This window comes from Molossus molossus, unplaced genomic scaffold, assembly GCF_014108415.1.
Source record: "Molossus molossus isolate mMolMol1 unplaced genomic scaffold, mMolMol1.p scaffold_m16_p_10, whole genome shotgun sequence".
Classification (NCBI taxonomy): Eukaryota; Metazoa; Chordata; class Mammalia; order Chiroptera; family Molossidae; genus Molossus; species Molossus molossus.
The window spans coordinates 108854260-108875901 of record NW_023425345.1 but is presented as its reverse complement, the minus strand read 5'-3'; the positions used below and the strand labels follow the sequence as shown (position 1 = coordinate 108875901).

At 48.3% G+C, this 21642-nt stretch overlaps 1 protein-coding gene across 3 annotated transcripts; it reads right to left on the bottom strand.

Annotated features, from left to right (window-relative positions):
- Nucleotides 1–1679: 1679 nt before the first annotated feature.
- EEF1AKMT1 (EEF1A lysine methyltransferase 1) lies at nucleotides 1680–20214 on the bottom strand. Of its 3 annotated transcripts, none has more exons than XM_036252873.1 (5): nucleotides 20036–20202; nucleotides 15310–15465; nucleotides 12293–12375; nucleotides 5217–5497; nucleotides 1680–2210 (listed from the first exon to the last, which is right to left on the bottom strand). In XM_036252873.1, exons 2-5 carry the CDS (start codon nucleotides 15451–15453, stop codon nucleotides 2119–2121), a joined length of 600 nt encoding a protein of 199 aa, XP_036108766.1. In that variant the 5' UTR covers nucleotides 15454–15465; nucleotides 20036–20202; the 3' UTR covers nucleotides 1680–2118. The 3 variants fall into 3 exon arrangements, with proteins under 3 accessions (XP_036108766.1, XP_036108765.1, XP_036108764.1); XM_036252872.1 differs by lacking the exon at nucleotides 1680–2210 and adding an exon at nucleotides 2224–2589 and having other exon boundaries at nucleotides 12293–12372; nucleotides 20036–20214; XM_036252871.1 differs by lacking the exon at nucleotides 1680–2210 and adding an exon at nucleotides 2225–2589 and having other exon boundaries at nucleotides 20036–20204.
- Nucleotides 20215–21642: the final 1428 nt, after the last annotated feature.

Here is a 21642-nt window from a genome sequence, read left to right as displayed (position 1 = left end):
GGAATCAAACCCTCGACTCTTTGGTCTGCAAGCCGACGCTCTACCTGCTGAACCAAACCAGCCAGAGCTATTCTTTATTTCAGTTAGTGCATCCTTCATTTTTTATGCTCTTGAGGTCCTCACTAAGTTCCTTCAGCATCCTTATAAGCAGTGTTTTGAACTCTGCATCTGTTAGATTGCCACTGGCAACAGTCTGGGTGGGCCCAAAAGTTGGGTGGGGCGGGGCCTCAGGGAGTCAGCAGGGCGGGGCAAACAGTGTGAGCCAGGTTGCTGGAGTCCCAGATATGGCGGGTGTCTGCCACCCCGGGCAAGGGCTCACCAAAGGAACAAAGGCCTCTGACTGCACATCTGTCCCGAAGAAAGCCCCCTCTCCAGCCCTCGCTCCATTGCCAAACAGCTCAGTTCTTCCCTGTATGTCTTTGGAGCCTTTCAATCTGACTCCCCTGTACTGGAGCCCAGAGGGAGGGGGGTCTGAGTAAATCCGTGTGTGGGCCCTGTGAGAGGAGCTGCCTGGGGCTCCTGCAGCCTCAGCCTCCTTCAGCCTCATTCCCGCTGGTTTTACAGCCAAGGTCTCTCCTGATTTTTATCCACCACACGTGGGTGTGGGACCAGCCCTTCTGCCCTCCTACCATCTCAGTGCGGCTTCTTTACTGTCGTAGTTGTAGGACTTCCATTCAGCTCGATGCCAGGCGGTTCTGAATGATGGTTGTGCTGTAGTTTCAAATGTCATTTCCATGTGGTTGTGGGAGAGGCCAGACCGCGTTTACCTACTCGCCCTCTTGACCGAAGTCCTTGGCAGGGGTTGTTTTTTAAAAGAACATTTACCAAACACTTCAGGTCTCAGGTGCTGATGACTGATAAAAATATAAACATCTCATAAAAATACTGAGCAATCTTTACGTAAATAGCCCATCCGAAGGGTGACCTGCGAGCTAAGACAGCAGAGCAGCTTGCACCTGCCCAACCCGGTCCGTGGCTCTGCCGAGCTGCTGCCCCGAAGCAGTCCCAGGCTCCGAGTGTCCCCCTGGGCAGGTATCCTTCTCCCTCCCCACCCGGGGCAGGTTCCAGGCTCCGAGTGTCCTTCTCCGTCCCCACCCAGGGCAGGTCCCAGGCTCCAAGTGACCTCTCCCCCCCGCAGGTGTACTTCTCCCTCCCCACCCGGGGCAGGTCCGCTGCAGTCAGGCTCCGCCAGGGACCCACTCAGCCCAGTGGCTTGTCCGGACTGCGGCTGGTTATGTCAGAGGGAAAAGGAGGTTCTGACGGGAAGTGACACGTGTCGCCCCTTGTGTTGTTAGCTAAAGTAAGTCATGTGAGGTGGGGAGTCTATAAAGCCTTCCCCAGAGGGAAGTTACTTGTTTTTATTTTGAAATAATTGTAGATTCACAGAAAATTGCAAAAATACTCAAGGCCTGTGCACCCTCCGCCCAGCCCCCAGTGACACTGTCCTGTGTGACCCAGCAGCTCTGCCAGTAGGGGAGGTGACACAGACGCTGCCAGCCTCAGCAGGGTGCCGGGTGTGTGTGTGTAGCTCTGTGAAATGCTGTCATGTGTACAGACTTATCTCACCACTGCAGGATCAAGATTCAGAACAGCCCTAGCACCCCAAAGACCGCCCCCCCCCCCAGCTTCTGGTCTCCATTGCACAACATTCTTGCATAAATGGAAATGCAATGTGTCACCTTGGGACGCGATGCCCTGGGAATCCACCCGAGGTGCGGGCGGCGCGGGCGGCAGTGCCCCTTGTGCTGCTGAGGAGCGCTCTGCCTGGGCTGTGGGTCCTGCGGGGGCCACAGAAGAGTCTGCACGCTCCTCACGCCTGCTGGCTTCAGCGTCTGTTTCCAGAGGGCACTTTCCCTTCCAGGCGCCGTGGAAGGTTTGCTGCAGCCCTAATGGGATGCTGGGTTAAGGTGGGTGGAGGGCACCTGGGCTGCAACCCTGTCCTCCAAGAAACGGGAGAGCAGGAGACAACCAGGGGGCTCTAGGACACTGGTTCCTGGGGCAAGTCGTGTCTCCTTGAGGGGCTTGGGTGAAGGAGGGGCTCCTCACAAGCCCTATGACCCTCCCAGAGGGCTGCAGGAAGACTCAGTGGTCCATGGGCAGAGTCACAACGAGCCCATTTTAGGGGGACACAGGGTCCAAGGCAGAGGCCAAGGTTCTGTCCCATTCGGGTATTGGCCAAGCCACTGAGCTGTTCACACTTGTGTTTTTACCTATGTGAAATGAGAAGAGTAGGTTAGATGGGTTCTAAGATTTCTTCCAACCACAATTACACAAATTCAAGTTGGAAAGAATCCCGAGTTCTGTGATGCCCTCAGTAAGGAGCTATGTCCTCATTTGGGGAATTAGGCCAGGAAGAGCCCAGTGTGGAGGAGGGAAGGGGGGCACAGCTTCACAATCTACTAAGACAATAAAGTCACACAGGGTCCTTTCCTGCATTATATACTGTCTGCATTCACACATCACGGTCTAGCCCAGAATCATAATTCACATAACAGCGGAACTCGTTCGCCAAGGTCCGGGTGTGCTCTGGAATAAACTTGCACATCTTCACTCCAAGAAGCTTCGCTGCCTCTTCCTCCATGACGGCACCTGAGGAGCCAGACCAGATGCACCTGAGGACAAGTACAACCACGCACCCTGGGCCCTGGCACCACGCGGCCATCCTGCTCAGCAAGTGAGGGTGGAGGTCAGTGCATCATACCCCTTTTTACTTTCTCCAACACTTTTGTAAATTACTTATTTTCTTCCTTATTTAATAGTGTTCTTGTCTCTGCAAAGCTAAGATACTTAAGGCTTTAGAAACAGATTATATCCCACAAAGTAACATAAGGAAAGCAAAAATAATTATTAAACTCTGGTGTTGTGCCCTGGCCAGTCTGGCTCAGCAGTTAGAATGTTGGCCTGCGGAGCAATGAGTCCCGGGTTCAACTCCGGTCAAGAGCACGTACCTCGGATACGGTTTTGTCCCTGGACCTGATTGGGTGGTGCAGGAGGCAAGCAGTCAACGTGTCTCTCTTACATCAATGTTTCTCTCTCCCTCACCCCCTCCCACTCTATCTGATGATAAATGGCAAAATATCCTCCGATGAAGATTAAAAAAAGAAAAAAAGTCTGGTGTTGCCCTGGCTGGATGGCGCAGTTGTTTGGAGCATTGTCCTGTATACCAAAGTTTGCGGGTTTGACCTCCAGTCAAGGCACATACCTAAGTTGCAGGTTTAACCCCAGCTGGGTGCATGTGGGAGGCAACCAATCAATGTTTCTCTCTCTCTCTCTCTCTCCTCTTTCCCCTCTCTCTCTAAAGTGATTAAGAATATATTCTCAGGTAATTTAAAAATAATAATTCCCTGGTCAAGGGCATATACCCGGGTTGCAGGTTGGATCCCCAGCCCAGGTCAGGGTAGTGTAGGAGGCAACCAATTGATGTGTCTCTCTCACATCATTGTTTCTTTCTCTCTCCATCTCCATCCAAAAAAATAAATCAAGCCCTGGCCAGTTTGGCTGAGCGGTTAGGGTGTTGGCCCACGGAACAGAGAGTCCCAGGTTCGGAGCGGGAACCGAAACTGCATACCTCGGTTGCAGTTTGTCCCCAGCACGGGTTGGGGTCCTGTGGGTGGCAACCCCTTGATATGTCTCTTTCACATTGATGTTTTTTTCTCTCTTCCTCCCTCTCTCCCTCCCTCTCTATCTGAACAAAATATCAAAAAAAGAAAAATCAATGGAAAACTATCCTCAGGTGAGGATTAACAAAAAAAAAAAAAAAAGAATCCCCTTTTCATGAACATCCAGTCTTGCGAATTGATAGGAATATATTCACACCAGCCAAATCCAGTTTCTCCCTCAGCCCCGTCCTCACCCGTGCCTGTCTTTCACTGCGCACCCCCTGGACAGCACCCTAGATGGCGCCAAGCACCTGTTCTCAGGCCGCGGCAGCAAGGACTGCCAGGTGGGAGCCCAGGGCCCTCCCATGTGCAGATCACAGCTCATTCTTTCAGCCTCATCTCCGAGTGCATCTCCCCCACCCTGCCCTCCTGTGCCAGCACCTGACTGTCCACACGCTCCGTCCACTCACCCCCATGAGCCCTTTCAGTACAAAGTTAAAGCGAACTACTTTAGACAAGTTGGATCCCTTCTCTTTGGGGATGGACACTTAAAAAGAAAACGCAGATGCCCTGGCCGGTTTGACTCAGCAGTTAGAGTGTCAGCCCGCGGACCAGAGAGTCCCGGGTTCAGATCCCGCTAAGGGCACGTACCTCGGTTGTAGTTTGTCACCGGCCTGGTTGGGGTTGTGTAGGTGGCAACCACTTGATGTGTCTCTCTCTTCCTCCCTCTCTCCCTCCCATTCTATCTGAACATAAATGCAAAAATGTCCTCAAGTGAGGATTAAAAAATAAATAAATTAGTAAATAAATAAATAAAAAAGAAAATGCCAACTCTGACTGGCACCAGTATGGGCCTCTCTCCTGACTGCCCTTGAAGCCACAATGCTGCTCAGCCCAGAAAGCCCATGGATCTGAGATACAGCCCCTGACTCTGCCAGCCCACCTTTCTGATTCTTTCACATATTTCTTTGTCTGTTGTTACATTTTTTAACCTATCCCTCAAAACCACGCCTGTGCTCTTGAGGCCAGACCTGCCTGACAGCTGGCACAGAGGGTGGCCCAGCTCTGAGTGGACAGAGCTCTGACTAAGTGCACAGCCTGACAGCTGGAAGAACAGCTCTGCTGCTCAGCCCGGGCTCCGGGCAGAAGCGTGGCCACAGCTGGGCACAGGAATGGGGCAGCAGCTCAGGGCCTGGACAGCAGGCGGCCCAGACTACAGAGGCAGTCACATTTCAGTTCGGGGTCAAGCGTCGGCACATCCACCTTAAGGAAATAGTGTGCATCAGTCTCACCAGAAGGAACACGGCTGTCACAACACACCCGACCCAGCACCCGCCTGCTGGGCCCGCTGGGCCCACAGACAGCGTCAGGGGCAGAGGCCGCATCTGTTGGCTGGGGACAGGGCCCCACCCAGCGTGTGTCAGGCTCAGTCCCCACAGCCCTGGGAGACAGCCAGCGGAAACGGGCACAGAGAGGTTACATAACCTGTTTAAGGTCACACAGTAAGTGGTGGGTTGGTGGATTTCGGACCTGAGTTCTAAGATCTCTTACAGCTCTGGAGACCCTCTGCAGCTTGACCACCACCACCCCTCCCGGGGACGGCGCCCGGCACCTCACCTGTGCACAGCAGGATCTTGCCCTGAGTCAGGTACTTGATGGTTTCTGATGTTTTTCTGAGACATTCCTCAGAAAGATACGGGGGATCCGCGATGACGAGGTGAAAACTATGAGCTGCGATGCTTTCAGGTAAGTCCAGGGGATTGCTGTAATCGTAGAAGACAAACTCCTCTCCGTAAGCGGCGAATCTCCTGTCGTACTCAAAGACGCACACAGCCATGTCCTCCCTGCGCAGCTCTCTCAGCTTCTGGTAGACAGTGGGGGTGCTCACACAGGCCACCCTGGAAAACACAGTGCGCACATGCAGCTGAGCTCCGGCAGACAGCCGGGCGCAGGCAGCCCCACTGAGGACCGTCGACCCTGTGCTCGGCCGTCCTGACAGCAGTGCTGCGCCTGGTGTGACAGCGTCCGCTCCGAGAAGCTGCCTGCCTCACTTCTCAAGAACCTGGTGGGTACACACCTGCAATTCATAATTTAAGGTATGAAAGGGATAAATGTGCTTTATAGAGTAAAAAATGTAAAACATTAGGCACATATAAGGGCAAAGTTAGGTAACTCAAAGTCTAAATTTAAATTTACCTATTTTCATGTTCCTTTAATATTTACATCAAATATTTTTAGTCTTAAACTAAATATTTTGAAGTTACTTTGCAATATTTATAATCTTGAAAGGAAAACCCCAAATAACTGTTTTAGTAACTCCAGTTTTCCATAAAGAACATTTATAGGTCTCAGTGGGGAAAAGTTACTTTGAATTTCTGCTTTTTTTTTTTTAATCCTCATCTGAGGACATTTTTCCATTTTTTGTACAGACAGAGTGGGAGGGAGAGAGAGGAAGAGAGAGAGAGGGAAACATCGATGTGAAAGGGACACATCGAGTGGCTGCCACCCGCACGACCAACCAGGCCCGGGGACAAACTGCAACCGAGGTACATGCCCTTAGCGGGAACTAGACCCAGGTCTCTCCGGACCGCAGGCGGACGCTCTAACCGCTGAGCCAAACCGGCCAGGGCTCTGCTGCTTTTTTTTATGAGGAAATTATTACCAGCAGCCTACGGTTTATGAAAGGGTAGGTAATGTCCCAATACTTAACACCAACTGCTAAAAAACCTAGAAGTAACACATACTGAACTACTGAGTTGACTGTGGTCCCTCTGTTACAATGGAACACTATGTGGCCATCACACCAGGGAAATGGGGCAAAAAGACGCTTTCATGAATGAGAACATATGCTCAGAGGCACAAGAGACAGAGACCACGGCTACCTCATGGGAGGAGAACCAGGGGCCTGGAGGTAATGAGGAAGGAGACTGACTTTTTCTTAATCCCCTTTATAACTTTTAGATTTTCATCACGCATATATATTATCATTCAAAAAAGTACTTCTTGGAGGGAGGGGCCCCCGCCTCTCCCCAGGGCCCTGGGAAGGAGTAAGATGACCACAGTCCTGAGTGGCTGCACTCAGCAAAAGCTCTGAGCACCCTCCAAATCCCGAGTGTCCCCACACAGTTCCAGTCAAGTCTGCCTTCCCTCTGCCAGAGCCCAAGGTGAAATATTTTGGACGTGATCCAGCGGATGGAAGAATGAGGCTTTCTCGCAAAGTGCTGCAGTCTCCAGCTACAACTGTTGCCAAAACTCTCCCAGGTTTTGCTTTTCCTCGGAGCCTGGCCGAACGACTCCTCGTCACACACTGGCTGCTGCCAGCAACCAGACGAAGCGGGATCCACAATTCAATTCCTGTCTTACTTTACAAGTCAAATTTTCTGGCTTTCTCCAGTAAATCAGGAAAGGAAAGTTGTTTTACACTCCTGACAAGAGTTATCAAAACCCTTATTTCATGAGACAGCCAAGAAATTCTCTGAGTTGAGTGCTAATGAGGGGCTGACACTGCCTTAATGAGTTGATTATATATTCAGAAACTAAGCTGAAAGCTTCCCCCTTTGAAGTATTTCCGCAGGGAATGGTATTTAATTGCCTTTCTGACTGTATCTATCCAGAGAGGTCTTACCTTTCATAGACAGCACCCAGTAGAGCTTATACCCAAACACCTGTATGTATTGAGTGATCCTGGGACATAGTAACTATTCCATTGGTTGATGTATCATGTTATAGCTGGCTGTCATTAAGGGCTCATTAAATTTGGGAAGAGGGGTTAAGTTCAGGTTCGTTGTCAAACTCCAAGTACCCATTTGATTATATTGAGGTGTTTGTGGTGGTTTTCTCTTTGAAGGAGATTTTTAAAATAAACATCGTTTCAATTAGATAATGAAATGTTTTATATGTTAGGATACGTGATAAATATGGAGTGATGTGTGATAGAAGTCTTGCAGGGAGTGGGGGTTTTCTGTTCTTAAATCATTTAGAAAATATTGGATAGGATTACTGTGAGCATTAAGCTAGTAGTGTGTGACTTTTTGATCTTTAAGAAATATTAAAAGTTCAGAAAAAAAAAAGTACTTCTTTTACAATCTAAATATTAAGCTCAGTTTTACACCTGTGAGATTCGTTTCTGAACACGTGCAGGTTAGGCGCCCAGGCCAGCTGCACAGGCTGCTCGGCCCAAACACACCTGAAGTGTAAACAGCCAGGTGCTGTCACACACGCTTCTGTGGGAACATACATGTCTCAGTCTAGGTGACAGGGGCAACCAGAGCCCCAGCCCAGGCTGCTGCCAGAGTTCGGAAGACAGGCGAAGGCAAGGGCAAGGGTGTGGAGCCAGGACATTTTCACTGGTCTGAGATAACAAGGAACAACCAGACCCATAATAAACCAATAAACCTGAGAGGCGGCCAGCAGAATCCTCTAATATTCTGAAGGATGTACACAGGCAGCAGAAAGGCGACTGGAATGCAAGGAGGGAGCAGGGCATGGTGACCCTAGGGGACAATGGTGGGGTCCGAGGGCAGCTCACCTGAGTCACCTGGTGCAAGTGACTGAATGTCTTGAGCCTCTGCTTGTGTTTAGGATGAAGAATGTAATAGTAACCACCTCATAGAGGTGTGGGAACTGAACAAGGTGGCCCTCACAGAGTGCTGACCTGGGGGCAGGGACAGCAGCAAGTGCCGCAGACACTCCCATTTTACTCTCCTGTAAGATTATGACACAGCTCCTGAGAATACTGAGCACGCCGATCAGAAAGAGAAGTTGCATCCAAAGCCCTCACACTAATGAAAAAAGAAAATACAGGTAAAAACAGTCACTAAGAAAAACCTAATAAACAACGACATACAATTTAAAAAGAAAAAGAACAGGAGAAAGGGAAACATGGGATGTCCAGTTAAAGGTGCTGGATGGGACCCGTTCATGTAGATCTGCATTCTCATGAAAGCCCACAATTTCTCTTGTTGAAGCCTACAAAAGAAAGAGAATGTGAGAAGAGACAAAAAAAAAACACTCAGAAAGCTGGAATGCAGTGGAGAGTGGTATCTGACTTGGCAGACCCAATACATCAAACCCTGAACTGGCAGCCAGTAACGCTGAGGAGAAGCTTGTGTCCATCACCCTCCAAGGCTCAGGATGCTGCAGAGCAGGTAACTCAAGAAGCAGGCTGGCCCTGCCGGTTTGACTCAGCGGTTAGAGCGTTGGCCCATGGACCAGATCTTCGGGTTAAGTTCCCGCTAGGGTCATGTACCTTGGTTGCAGTTTGTCCCCAGCTCTGGTTGGAGTCGTGTTGGTGGCAACCACTCGATGTGTCTCTCTCACATCAATGTTTCTCTCTCTCTTCCTCCCTCCCTCCCTCCTGCTCTATCTAAAAAGATAAATGCAAAAATGTTCTCGGGTGAGGATTAAAAAAAAAAAGAAGAAGCGGGCCCATGGAACAAGACAGTCCTTCCCAGCACTCTCCCCCCTGTCCCAGGCTGCCAGGTGCCCACCCCTCCATAACAGGCAGAGAGCTGGACGGGTGGTCTCTGCATTGAGGGACACAGGGGTGCCAGGACAGCTGGTAATGTGACGTGTGTGGCAATGACAAGGATTAAGTTAAGCCTGCTGGGGGCTGGACCCTCCAGCCCTCTCCATGTGCCCCCAAGATGATGTCACGACACACATAACTTGCAGGGAGGAATTTGAAGACTGTTCCCAGAGCTCTGACCAGCCTTGGGGGAAAGACCCAGACAGAGTGACCTGGGGGTTCCCTAGGAAACAGCTCACCCAGGTCACCCAACTGCAGAGACCAAGCAGACAAGCCCGGCCACGTGCCACAGCTTTCAGACCTGACATGAGCAGACAGTGAAGGTCAACAGACATTTAAGAAAACTTCTAATATTACAGACCAAAATAAATGAACAGAAAGGCATGTTGGAGTAAACAGACTATATGGGGAGAAGAAATTTTTAAAAGAGGTCTTGTAATTAATATCCTCAGAAGGAAGAATTAGATACAATAATAAAGAAATGTTTAGAACAACTGATGAATGCATAAATAAGTGGAACAAAAAAATTGATGTCTCTTTCTCCCCTTCCTTCTCTCTTTCTAAAAATCAATCAATAAAAAATAAAAAATATTCAGAAACCCCAAAAGAGAGCTATAAATGATTATGTGTATATGATAGCAGAAATGGTAAACCCAGCAAAAGTTTAGTAAATAAAGTTGAGGAATTTTCCCAGAAAGTAAGGTAAAAAAGACAATAGATGGAAAAAAAGAAAGAAAAGTAGATCAGGTCCAACATTCGATTTACGGAAGTTCTAGAAAGAGGAACAGAAAAAAACAGTGGGAAGAAATCAAAGAAATAACCTAAGACAATTTTCCCGAACTGGAGGAAATGAGAATGGCAGGGCTCCCCACCCCACTCAGCACAAGGGGGTAGTGCTCTCCACCGACACACAGAACACTGGCGATTGCGAGGGAATCCCATCTGCACTGAGCAAGGCAAAAGCAGGTTTCCTACAAGAACTCAGAAGCCAGGGTTTCTCAACAATGCCTGTGGATACTTGGAGGCCGTGAAGCAATGTCTTCAAAACCTGGAATTAAATATCCAACGAAACTATTACAATGGATAGTAAGAATGGAATAAAGGTATTTCCATACATGAAAGTTTTAAAAATTTCTCTTCCACATATCTTTTTGTGGAAGCTATTGAAGGATGGACTCAACCCAGATTAAGGCTGCAAACTGAGAACTGTGGTGCAGGAAACTAGGAACCCAGAATAAAAGAGGGAAAAGGACCCTCAGCATGATGGTGAAGGGAGACACTAAGAGAAGAGTTGTAGTAAAGCTAGAAATCAACCAGTACAGCTTAGAACAGATGGATAAAGCCGTGAGGTGATTTTTTTCAAGAAGTTGAGATATTTTTGCATTTATAGACAGGATATATATACAGCTGGGGGAGAACATGAGGGTTAATAAGTGATATGGACACAATCATAAAAAATAGGAGGATTTGCCCTGGCCGGTTTGGCTCAGCAGTTAGAGCATCGGCCTGCGGTCCTGAGAGACCCGGGTTCAGTTCCCGCTAAGGGCATGTACCTTGGTTGCAGTTTGTCCCCGGCCCTGGTCGGTTGTGCGGGTGGCAGCCACTCGATGTGTTCCTTTCACATGGATGTTTCTCTCTCTCTCTCTGTTCATCTCTCTCCCTCCCACTCTACCTGAACAAAAAATGGAAAAATGTCCTCGGGTGAGGATAAAAAAAAAAAAAAAAGGAGGCTTTTTTCTTCAGGAAAAATGACAAATTTTACAGTAAGGAAAAAGTAAAAGGCTCAGCTGTTGAGAACATTACGTTCTCATAATATAGACCCTGTTCTAGCCCAAATCAGGAAACGGCTGTATTGGGAGCTTAGACAGAAAGCACGCACTTGAGGAAATGGTCAAGTCCGAAAGAGTTAAGCCTCATTCTCATTGGTGAGAAGTCAAGAAACACTGTCCAAATGTGACAACCCCAGAAGGGCCAACAAACATGTTATTTACAAATATGGATGTGAATAAAAGGGGGCTGAAAAGGGGAGGAGTGGGCCGAGGGGGAAAATTAGAAATGAGTATTTTTTTGGAAATGGCCTTTTAGGACCATTTGATTTTAAATTATATGCATGTAGAGTTTAGTGCTATTTTATCTTCACCCAGGGATATGTTTATTGACTGTGACAGAGAGAGAGGGAGAGAGCGATAGAGAAACACTGACTGGTGTCTCCTGTGAGTGCCCTGACTCGGGACTGAACTGCAACCTAGGTATGTACCCTGACTAGGAATTGAACCACAACCTTTTGGTGTATGGGACAATCCAAACCAACTGAGCCACCAGCCAGGATGTTATGCATGTAAAGTTTTGATAAAAATAAAAACCAAGTTAAAAAAAAAAAACACTTACATTCTTTTTTATTTTTAATCCTTACCCAAGGATACTTTTTCCCCCCATTTTTATCTTCAGACAGAGTTGAGGAGGAGAGAAACATCAATATGAGAAAGATACATTGATTGATTGCCTCCCTCACAACCCCATCTGGGGCTGAGAATGAAACCTTGCAACCCAGGTACGTACCCTTGACCAGGAGTTGACTTCAGTCCATAGGCCAATGCTCCAACTGCTGAGCCATCCGGCCAGGGCAAAACCTACATTCTTAAAACGTCAATAAGTATTAAGATTTTTTTCTCTTAAAGCAAACTGTAGGGGTATAGAAGAAAGAAGCAGGAGCAAATGTTAGAATAAAGGACAGAGAGCCCTGGCCAGTTTGGCTCAGCGGTTAGAGCGTCCACCTGCGGTCCGGAGAGACCCGGGTTCGGTTCCCGCTAAGGGCACGTACTTCGGTTGCAGTTTGTCCCCGGCCCTGGTTGGTCGTGTGGGTGGCAGCCACTCGATGTGTCCCTTTCACATCGATGTTTCCCTCTCTCTCTCTTCTCTCTCCCTCCCACTCTGTCTGTACAAAAAAAAAAAAAAAGAATAAAGGACAGAGATAAGAACCCTGCAATGAGTACATTTCTGGGTGTTCTAAACTTTGGTTGCAACAGTTCTTACTCATACTACAAACCATGAACTACAAATATTTCAGATTATGATTCAGACGTCTTACAAACCATTTCTCATCTAGGAGGACATTTAAAATAGTCATTTAGATGAAAACTAAAGAGAAACAGGATCTGCATCTCACCTTCCGCCTTCCCCAGCAGCTGCGATCACTTCTCTGGCGAGCCGCAAAGCAGTTTCCTCACTGTACCAAAACTGGCTCAACTGCTGCAACAGAGGGGTGAGTTCAAATCAGTTTAGAATTAGCATATATTTGTTTCCTTTTATTTATTTATTTATTTAATCCTCACCCGGGGATATTTTTCCATTTTTTGTACAGATAGAGTGGGAGGGAGGGAGAGGAAGAGAGAGAGAAACATCGACGTGAAGGGACACATCGAGTGGCTGCCACCCGCACGACCAACCAGGGCCGGGGACAAACTGCAACCGAAGTACGTGCCCTTAGCGGGAACCGAACCCGGGTCTCTCCGGACCGCAGGCCGATGCTCTAACCGCTGAGCCAAACTGGCCAGGACTCCTTTAATTTATTTTTAAAAGGTAATCCATTTTATTTTAATTTTTTCCATTGATTTTTTTAGAGAGAGTGGAAAGGAGGGAGGTACAGAGAGAGAGAGAGAAACATTGATGTTGACAGAGACACATCAGTTGGTTCCCTCCTGCACAGCCCTGGTTGGGCCAGGGAAACCTGCAACCCAGGCACGTGCCCTTGACCAGAATCAAACCTATGACCCTTTGGTCCAAAGCACAATGCTCTAACCACTGAGCCAAACTGGCCAGGGTGGTTCCTTTAATTTAAACCTGTGCATATATTTAAATTTTTTCCTTTTTCTTTTTAAAACCAAATTTTTGGAAATTACTTTAAATGAACAGAAGGCCAGGGATCCAAGATGGTGGGGAGTAGGTGGAAATCACACTTAAGTACTCCCAGGACCAGACTGGAATTACAGCTAAATTATAGAACAATAAATCTGAATAACAAACTGAACACTAGCTGAAGAGAAGTCTTATAAGCAAGGATTTATAGCATAGCCACAACAAGACTGGTAAGAAGGGAGGAGACATGAAAAGGGCTGGCCTCTGCCCCACACACCCAGTTCCAGCCAGAGGCAGTCACCAACCATGGATTGCTTTGTATCTCCAAACAGGAAGCTTAGGTCACAGGCAGCATCTGACAATGACTGGCATCAGAGTCTCTCCCAAGAGGCCTCAGAACCAACACACCCGGGAGCTGGCTTCAGACCACAAAAGAGCACTACCCAATTAGCTCCACAAAAGGCATACACACAGGAAAATCTCAGCAAGCCCCAGACCCCACTAGGATAAATTCTGCTTCATGGGGTCAGCCCCCTGCATAATAGCTTGTACACTGTGGTTGGGGTTAATCTTCACAGTTAACCAGCCTGAGGGTCAACTCCACCCATGAACACACCAACAGCAATCAAGATTCAACTACAACAGGAGGGCTCACATAAGCCAAGCAAGGGACATTTATGGAGCACCCAGTCAGATGATCAGGGAGACTGCACCACAGGGCCCCACAGGACACCTACTACATAAGGCAACTCCATCGAGACAGCAGATCTACCTAATACACACACACACACATACAACCACAGAGAGGCAGCCAAAGTAAGGAGACAAAGAAACATGCCCCAAATGAAAGTACAGGAGAAATCTCCAGAAAAAGAACTAAATGAAATAGAGGCAAGCAATCTACCAGACACAGTTCAAAACAATAGTTATAAGAACACTCAAGAAACTTTGGGGAAGAAAGAATGAACTCTGGTGAACGTCAACCAAAAGATAGCAAGCATGAAAAAGGACATTAGAAACCATAAAAAATGTGTCTCTCTCTCTCTCTCTCTCTCATCGATGTTTCTTTCTCTCTCTCTCCCATCCTCCCTTCAACTCTGTCTAAAAAAAACAACAACAAAAAACAACAGAAAAATATCCTTGGGTGAGGATTAACGACAAAAAAAAAATCACTATTCTAGAAGGAATACACAGTAGGTAGTATGAAGCAGAAAATCGAATCAACAATTTGAAATACAAGGTAGGAGAAAACACCCTATAAAAGTAGCAAAAACAAAAAAATATATTTTTTTAAATGAGGATAGTTCAGTGGACACTTGGGACAATATCAAGTATAACAACATTTGCATCATAGGAGTATCGGAAGGAGAAGAAGGCAAACAAGGGATTGAGAACCTATTTGAGAAATAATGACTGAAAACTTCCCTAACCTGGTGAAGGAAAAAGACAAGCATGTCCAGGAAGCACAGAATCCCAAACAAGATGAACCCAAATGGCTCACACCAAGACACATCATAATTAAGATGCCAAAAGTTAATGACAAAAAATCTTTTTTTACTTACTTTAAAATTTTTTTTAAAGATTTATTTGGCTTTATTAAGTGATGCATCTTTATTTATTTTTTATTTATTTATTTATTTTTATCCTTACCCGAGGACATTTTTCAATATTTTGCTCAGATGGGGGGGAAGGCCATGGCCGGTTTGGCTTAGCAGTTAGAGTGTTGGCCTGCAGACTAAAGACAGGTTCAATTCTGGCCAAGGGTTCCATCCCCAGCCCTGGTTGGGGTTGTGGGGAAGGCAACGGATCGATGTGTCTCCCTCACATCGATGTTTCTTTCTTTCTTTCTCTTTCTTTCCTTCTCTCTCCCTCCTACCTTCCTACTCTATCTGAAAATCAATGGAAAAGTATCCTCAGGTGAGGATTTTAAAAAAATATTTTTTTTTCACCCAGCCAGTGTGGCTCAGTGGATTGAGCACTGTCCCATGGACTGAGAGGTCCCGGTTGGATTCCCAGTCAGGGCACATGCCCGGGTTGCAGGTTTGATCCCCCAGTAGGGGGCGTGCAGGAGACAGCCGATTGATGTTTCTCTCTCACATCATGTTTCTATCTCTAGCTCCCTAAAAAAAAATCAATAAAAAACATAAAAAAAAATTTTTTTTTAATTCCTGGACTGCTCTTTGTCCTAGTTTCCCAAATAGGTCATCAGCTCCGAAATGACAGGTGACACAGCTTTGGTATCAGGTGAGATACAGACAAATACTGAACTAGGTCCAGAACAGATTCCACACCACCATTTCCTGATAGATATGGAATGCATTTACTCACCCAATTCTCTTCTATTCTCCCAACGCTGTATTTTTCATCTCCACATGGATTGGTGTGTTGCTTCTGCTCAGCATAAAACTCCTGGAGAGCTGCTAAGGCATGGGAAGAAAGCTGGGGGACATCATCATCTTCCAAGTCACTCATCTCACAAATTGTCTATGAAATGCAAATAAACAAGTAAAGGTACCTCTTCCCATCAAATAAAAATTTTAAAATGTTCATCTCACAGTAAAGATCCAAACTGAAAGTGAGGTTTTGTTAAAAAGGAAAACACTCATATTTAAATAAGATCAAACATCTACAGAGGTCATCCACTACACTAGTGTTTAACAAATTCAGTTTTCCTTTAAAAGTATTCAGTTTTTACAAATGAGATTTTTAGACTTTTATGATTCCTTGCTAAACAAAATTTTTAAAGACATTTTGCTTTCTTCTGGTATTGCAGTGGCCATATGCAGACATTTCAGTCAATTCCCTGTAGCAGAAATCTTTTTCTACTTGAAAATCACTGTTTAGGTCATCTAAGGCTGCTGGGTGTTATTGATAGGATAAACAAAGTACTGATTTAAAAAAAAAACAACCCACAAAAAACAAAGGTCTGGCCAGTTTGGCTCAGTGGTTGAGTGTCAACCCATGCACCAAGAGGTCACCGGTTCGATTCCAGGTCAGGACACATGCCCAGGTTGTGGGCCCGATCCCCACTGGGGGGTGTGCAGGAGGTGACCAACTGATCAATGTTCTCTCTCATCAATGTTTCTGTCTCTCTCTCCCCCTCTCATTTCATCTCTCTCTATAATCAATAAAGGGAAAAAAACAAAAACAAAAACAGAGGAGCACAGGAAGAGATGTGAAAAATAAAAGGGACAACTAGGAGAAAGAGAAGAAGTAAGTAAAACACAGAGAAAAGGAAGGTGTTTTTGTAGGAACTGATAGCCAGGCACAATTACTTCTGCAAAATTAAGGTATAGCCCTGAAGACATACCATGTCTGCCCCAAATCTTTCTGACAAGAACTGCAAGTTCAGGGGCTCCCCAAACTACCCTCATTTCAGTGATTTTCCAGAAAGCCTCACAGAACTAAGGGTAATTTTATAGTTATTACGGAAAGGGTACAAATCAGAGTCAGTAAGAAAGAGATGCAGAGTCCCGAAAGGTCCGAGCAGGAAGCTCCCACTGCCCTCAGCAGGCACTACCCTCTGGCATCCATATGTGCATATCAGTGTCTAGTTTGCATTGAGGCTTCATGGCATTACCATGAACAAACTGAGTTACTGCCCACGTGGCTGAAGTCAGCCTCCAGCTCCCGTCCCAGTCCCAGAGGTTAGGCTGATATGGCCTGAGGGCCCTCCATGAATAACAGCCATTTCTATTGGGAAAGTGTCTATCTGTCAAAAGCCAAACCTGTTTGGGGGAGGTCAAATTCCTTATTACACAGGAACCAAATATATTTATAAATCAAGTTATTCTGGGCACAAGAAGAGCATCCTATTTGTTTAAAACATTGTGTCTAAATCTTATAGCAAGTGATGTGTTGAAAGTCAGCAAAAATTATTCAAGAGCTCTGTCATGTTTTTCCCTTCTACTCCAAGACCTATATGGGTGTATCTGGTCCAGTGTTGGCCTCAGGCCTGAGCCACCACAGGCAACAGGAGGATATCCAAAAGATAGACAAGCTATTTAAAATGAGAATGCTTCTTGATGCTGCTTTGTTCCCTTTTCAAAATAAAAAAGCCAGCCTTTCCACCTAAGATCCTACAATAAACAAAACCTGGTATGTACTAACTACTGACACACCAGGGCATCATCTTGCATCTCAAGAATATGTAAGTTACAATGAACAGAATACATATAGTAAAAAAGAGTCCCCTTACATGAAGTTCTGAAACACGTAGATAAAAGCAAGTGAATAAAAAATGCAAGATTAATGATAGAGGTTCCTCCTGGGAGTGAGGGATGGGCTTGGAGAGGAATACACACAATAATTTCTTAAATGTGTATTACATATCAGAATAAAACTGTGGATTTGATTTTGTAAGTAAAAAGTGTCTGAAATGGCTTCCAATTAATCCCTCTCCAGAGTACTGAAGGATTGAAATGGGTCATTTTAGCCCAGCCGGTGTGGCTCAGTGGTTGAGCATCAACCCATACACCAAGAGGTCGCTGGTTTGATTCCCAGTCAGGGCACATGCCCAGGTTGTGGGCCACATACCCAGTGCAGGAGGCAACCAGTCGATATTCTCTGTCATCGATGTTTCTATCTCTCTCCCTTCCTCTCTCTCTCTAAAATCAATAAAAGAAAAAAATATTTACCAAAAAAAAAAAAAGAATAAAAAAAGACATGAGTCATTTTAATCTACTGAAAAAATCAGAATTTCCAGGAACGCATCCCAGGAGCTATTAGGCTGGAGCATTTCCAAGTGGAAATTCCACAAATTACAGTGTGTGCATGCTGAACTGAGAGAGACTGAGACAGCACAGCGAACTAATTACAAACCACTAGAAGGTTTCATTTGGTTTGATATTTCAGGATCGAAAGTTCCTTTCATTTGGGAAAAGAACCAGGCAACTATTAAAATCCAGTGTCCCCTGGCAGATTTGAAGTGTACAGGCTGTTCCTGACTAAAGCTGCATAAGCCTAGAAGAGCTGAAGGACAAAGTGTGTGTGATTCCATATACATTCCTATACACACACATTTATGTATATGTTGATGTAGACGGGAATACCTGAATTTTTATTTTATTAATACTAAGAAGCACTTTCCAAATTGCAGCTTGAAACCTGTTAGCAAGCCATTTAGAAATAAAACATGAAAACCATAAAAAGAAACCAGTTGACTACCTACAAAACAAAGAATTCTAAAGAACAGTTCATTGTTGTAAAAATAATTAAATTTATCCCTGGCCCATGTAGCTCAGCTGGTTGAGCATCTTCCCATGCACCAGAAGGTTGCTGGTTTGATTCTTGGTCAGGGTACATGCCCATGTTGCCAGCCTGATCCTCCACTGGCGTGTATAGGGTAGGCAATTGATGTTTCTCTTTCTCTCCCCCTACCTCTTTCCTCTCTCTAGAGTCAATTAACAACACATCCTTGGAAGGATTGAAAAAAAAAGTTTAGCCTGGCCAGTGTGGCTAAGTGGATTGAGCGTCGTCCCATGGACTGAGAGGTCCAGGTTTGATTCCTGGTCAGGGCACATGCCTGGGTTGCCAGCTTGATCCCCAGTAGGGCACGCAGGAAGCAGTGGATCAATGTTTCTCTCTCACATCGACGTTTCTCTCTCTCTCCCTTCTCTCTCCAAAAAAGTCAATGAAAACATATTTTTTAAAAAAGAAGTTTATTTTGCCCTGGCCTGTTTGGCTTAGCGGTTAGAGCGTCAGCCTGCGGTCCAGAGACCTGGGTTCGGTTCCCGCTAAGGGCACATACCTCGGTTGCAGTTTGTCCCCGGGGCCTGGTTGTTTGTGTGGGTGGCAGCCACTCGATGTGTCCCTTTCACATCGATGTTTCTCTCTCTCTCTTCCTCTCTCTCCCTCCCATTCTATCTGAACAAAAAATAGAAAAATGTCCTCGATGAGGATAAAAAAAAAAAAAAAGTAGTTTATTTTAAAACCGATCAAATCCATTCACTTGATAATTGTTCACTGAGGCACTACTTTGTAGTAGGCACTGTCTTGGCAATGGGAATCAAAGTCCCTGTCCTCTTGAAGCTCACATTTTCATGAGATAGAGACAGACCATAAACAATAAAAATGAAATACATGCTGGACAATAAGATTAATGGAGGAACACCTCTCCAGGTGTTTGGAGTAGGGGCTCCAATATTAGCAATCACTGACTGCTTCCTACATCACTGGAGGGAGTTCAAGAATGCATCACTAATTACAAAAACTGAAATGCTTATTTAATACACATCACTAAGGATTAAATTAAACAAACTGTAGTTTTAATGTGCTTATTCTTTTACTTGTCACTACTTAATCATTATGTAGAGTTTTCCAAGTGGGTTTGTGAAACAGACGTTCAAGTCCAAGAGTCGGGAAGTGCTGTGCTATATTATGAAGCTGCCAGTGAGCCTTTCGCAGCACTCACAGAAGAACCAGGTAAGATTTGCCCCACAGGGGAACGTTTGGCAAAGTCTGGAGGCATTTTTAGTTGTCATAACTACGGAGGGTACTGCTGACATCTAGTGGGTAGAGGCCAGGGAAGCTGGTGAACTGCATGCAATTTATGGGACAACCCTCCACAAGGAAGGACCATGGGACCCGAAATGTCAACAGCGCTAGGGGGCTGAGAAACTGCTCTCCCGCGGTGGGGTAGTGAGCCTGTCAGAGGCGCTGCGCAGGTGGGGTGGGGGACGGAAGGGAGGCCGGGGGAGAGGATGGGGAAGAACAGCACGAGTCGAGCAGGGCGCTGTGGCGTGCAGCTCGGCAGGGGTGGGCTGCACGGTCACCTTCTGTACCTTTAAACAGTCCCTGACTCAACGTAACTATATAGTCTGCAAAGGCATGTGCAATTCTTCCGTGTCCGCGTCCACTCCGCTTACAGCCAGCCTTCCGCCCCGCCCCGCGTCGGGTCGCACCGCTCCCGCCGTCCCTGCCAGCGACCTGGGGAGGCGGAGGCGCCGAGGACGGGCAGGGCCCGGTGCCCCGACCGGCTCACTGCGAGAAGCCCTTCCCCGCCGCCGGAGCGCCGCCGCCCTCGCTTCCTTCCCGTCTCCGTTCAGGGACTCACCCCGCCTCCCACAGCGCTCCAGTTGCTAAGAAAGTAGTGCAAGTTGTGTCCACTGAGACCCGATCACGAACGCCCAGTCCTGCCCTCGTGTAACCAGCTTCCGGGCCTCACGTCATCGCTGCGCGACGCCCCGCTGCAGCCAGGCCTCCCCACACCCTCCAGCCTGCACGGACTTCCGCGGGTCGCAGTCCACTGCCCCTTCGCCCTAACCGCACCGCGAAAGCACAGCCGACCCCAGGGGCTCGCGCGTCTCCTCACCGCCACGCGTGCGCAGTCGCCTGGAGACGGTGGGGCGAGGAGCGGGCGGGCAGGCCGATCGGCGCGCGCGCGTGCGCACACCCACTGACCCGAGCACGCGCGACCCAGGCCCGCGCTCGCAGTGCGCAGGCGCCGATTTTGGCGGTGCGAGCTGTTCCCTCCAAGAAAGGTGGCAACTCGATGAAAACAAGGTTTTCCTTAGATCCCCTTAAAGCGAAAAGGAAGCAACCTGTTTGCTCTTGGGTAGGTAGATGTACATTTCACAAACTAGCAGAGCTTCTTTGGTCCGTCTGCTCGGCCTTATAATAGAAAACTCAAGACACGAGAGGCCCTATGACGTTGGCAAATGAGAAACCTCAGAGCCTCCGCCGTCACCAGATCCTCCCCAGCTCGGCGCGGCGCCTAGTCCCCGCCACGCGCGGCTCCCCTGGGGAGACCGCGAAGCAGGCGGCCTCTCGCCAGTGAGCAGACGAGGTAGCCGCTGCCTTCACCCCTAAAGAAGGCCAGCTGCTGACGGGGCGGGTAAGCTATCAGGCAGCAGCCTTTCTCTGTGGAAATGCTTCCACACCTGGGACACCCCTGGACCTCCCAGCACCTCCGCCTTGAGGGCACCCCTTCAGCAGATACTAAAACCTCCAGAAAAGCACCTGGCGCATAACAGGCACCCGTAACCCTGGCAGTCACCAAATCATGAGTGACACAGTCGTCCGCGCCACTCGGCGCTGGGCGCCGGCCCCCCCGCCCGCTTCCCAGGGCCCGTGGCGTTGGGGAGCGCCGCCGCCCCCCTCCCCCGCCCGCTTCCGAGGGCCCGTGGCGTTGGGGAGCGCCGCCTCCCCCCCCCCCGCCCGCTTCCCAGGGCCCGTGGCGTTGGGGAGCGCCGCCTCCCCCCCCCCCCGCCCGCTTCCCAGGGCCCGTGGCGTTGGGGAGCGCCGCCCCCCCCCCCCGCCCGCTTCCCAGGGCCCGTGGCGTTGGGGAGCGCCGCCTCCCCCCCCCGCCCGCTTCCCAGGGCCCGTGGCGTTGGGGAGCGCCGCCTCCCCCCCCCGCCCGCTTCCCAGGGCCCGTGGCGTTGGGGAGCGCCGCCTCCCCCCCCCCCCGCCCGCTTCCCAGGGCCCGTGGCGTTGGGGAGCGCCGCCTCCCCCCCCCCCGCCCGCTTCCCAGGGCCCGTGGCGTTGGGGAGCGCCGCCTCCCCCCCCCCCGCCCGCTTCCCAGGGCCCGTGGCGTTGGGGAGCGCCGCCTCCCCCCCCCGCCCGCTTCCCAGGGCCCGTGGCGTTGGGGAGCGCCGCCTCCCCCCCCCCGCCCGCTTCCCAGGGCCCGTGGCGTCGGGGAGCGCCGCCCCCCCCCCGCCCGCG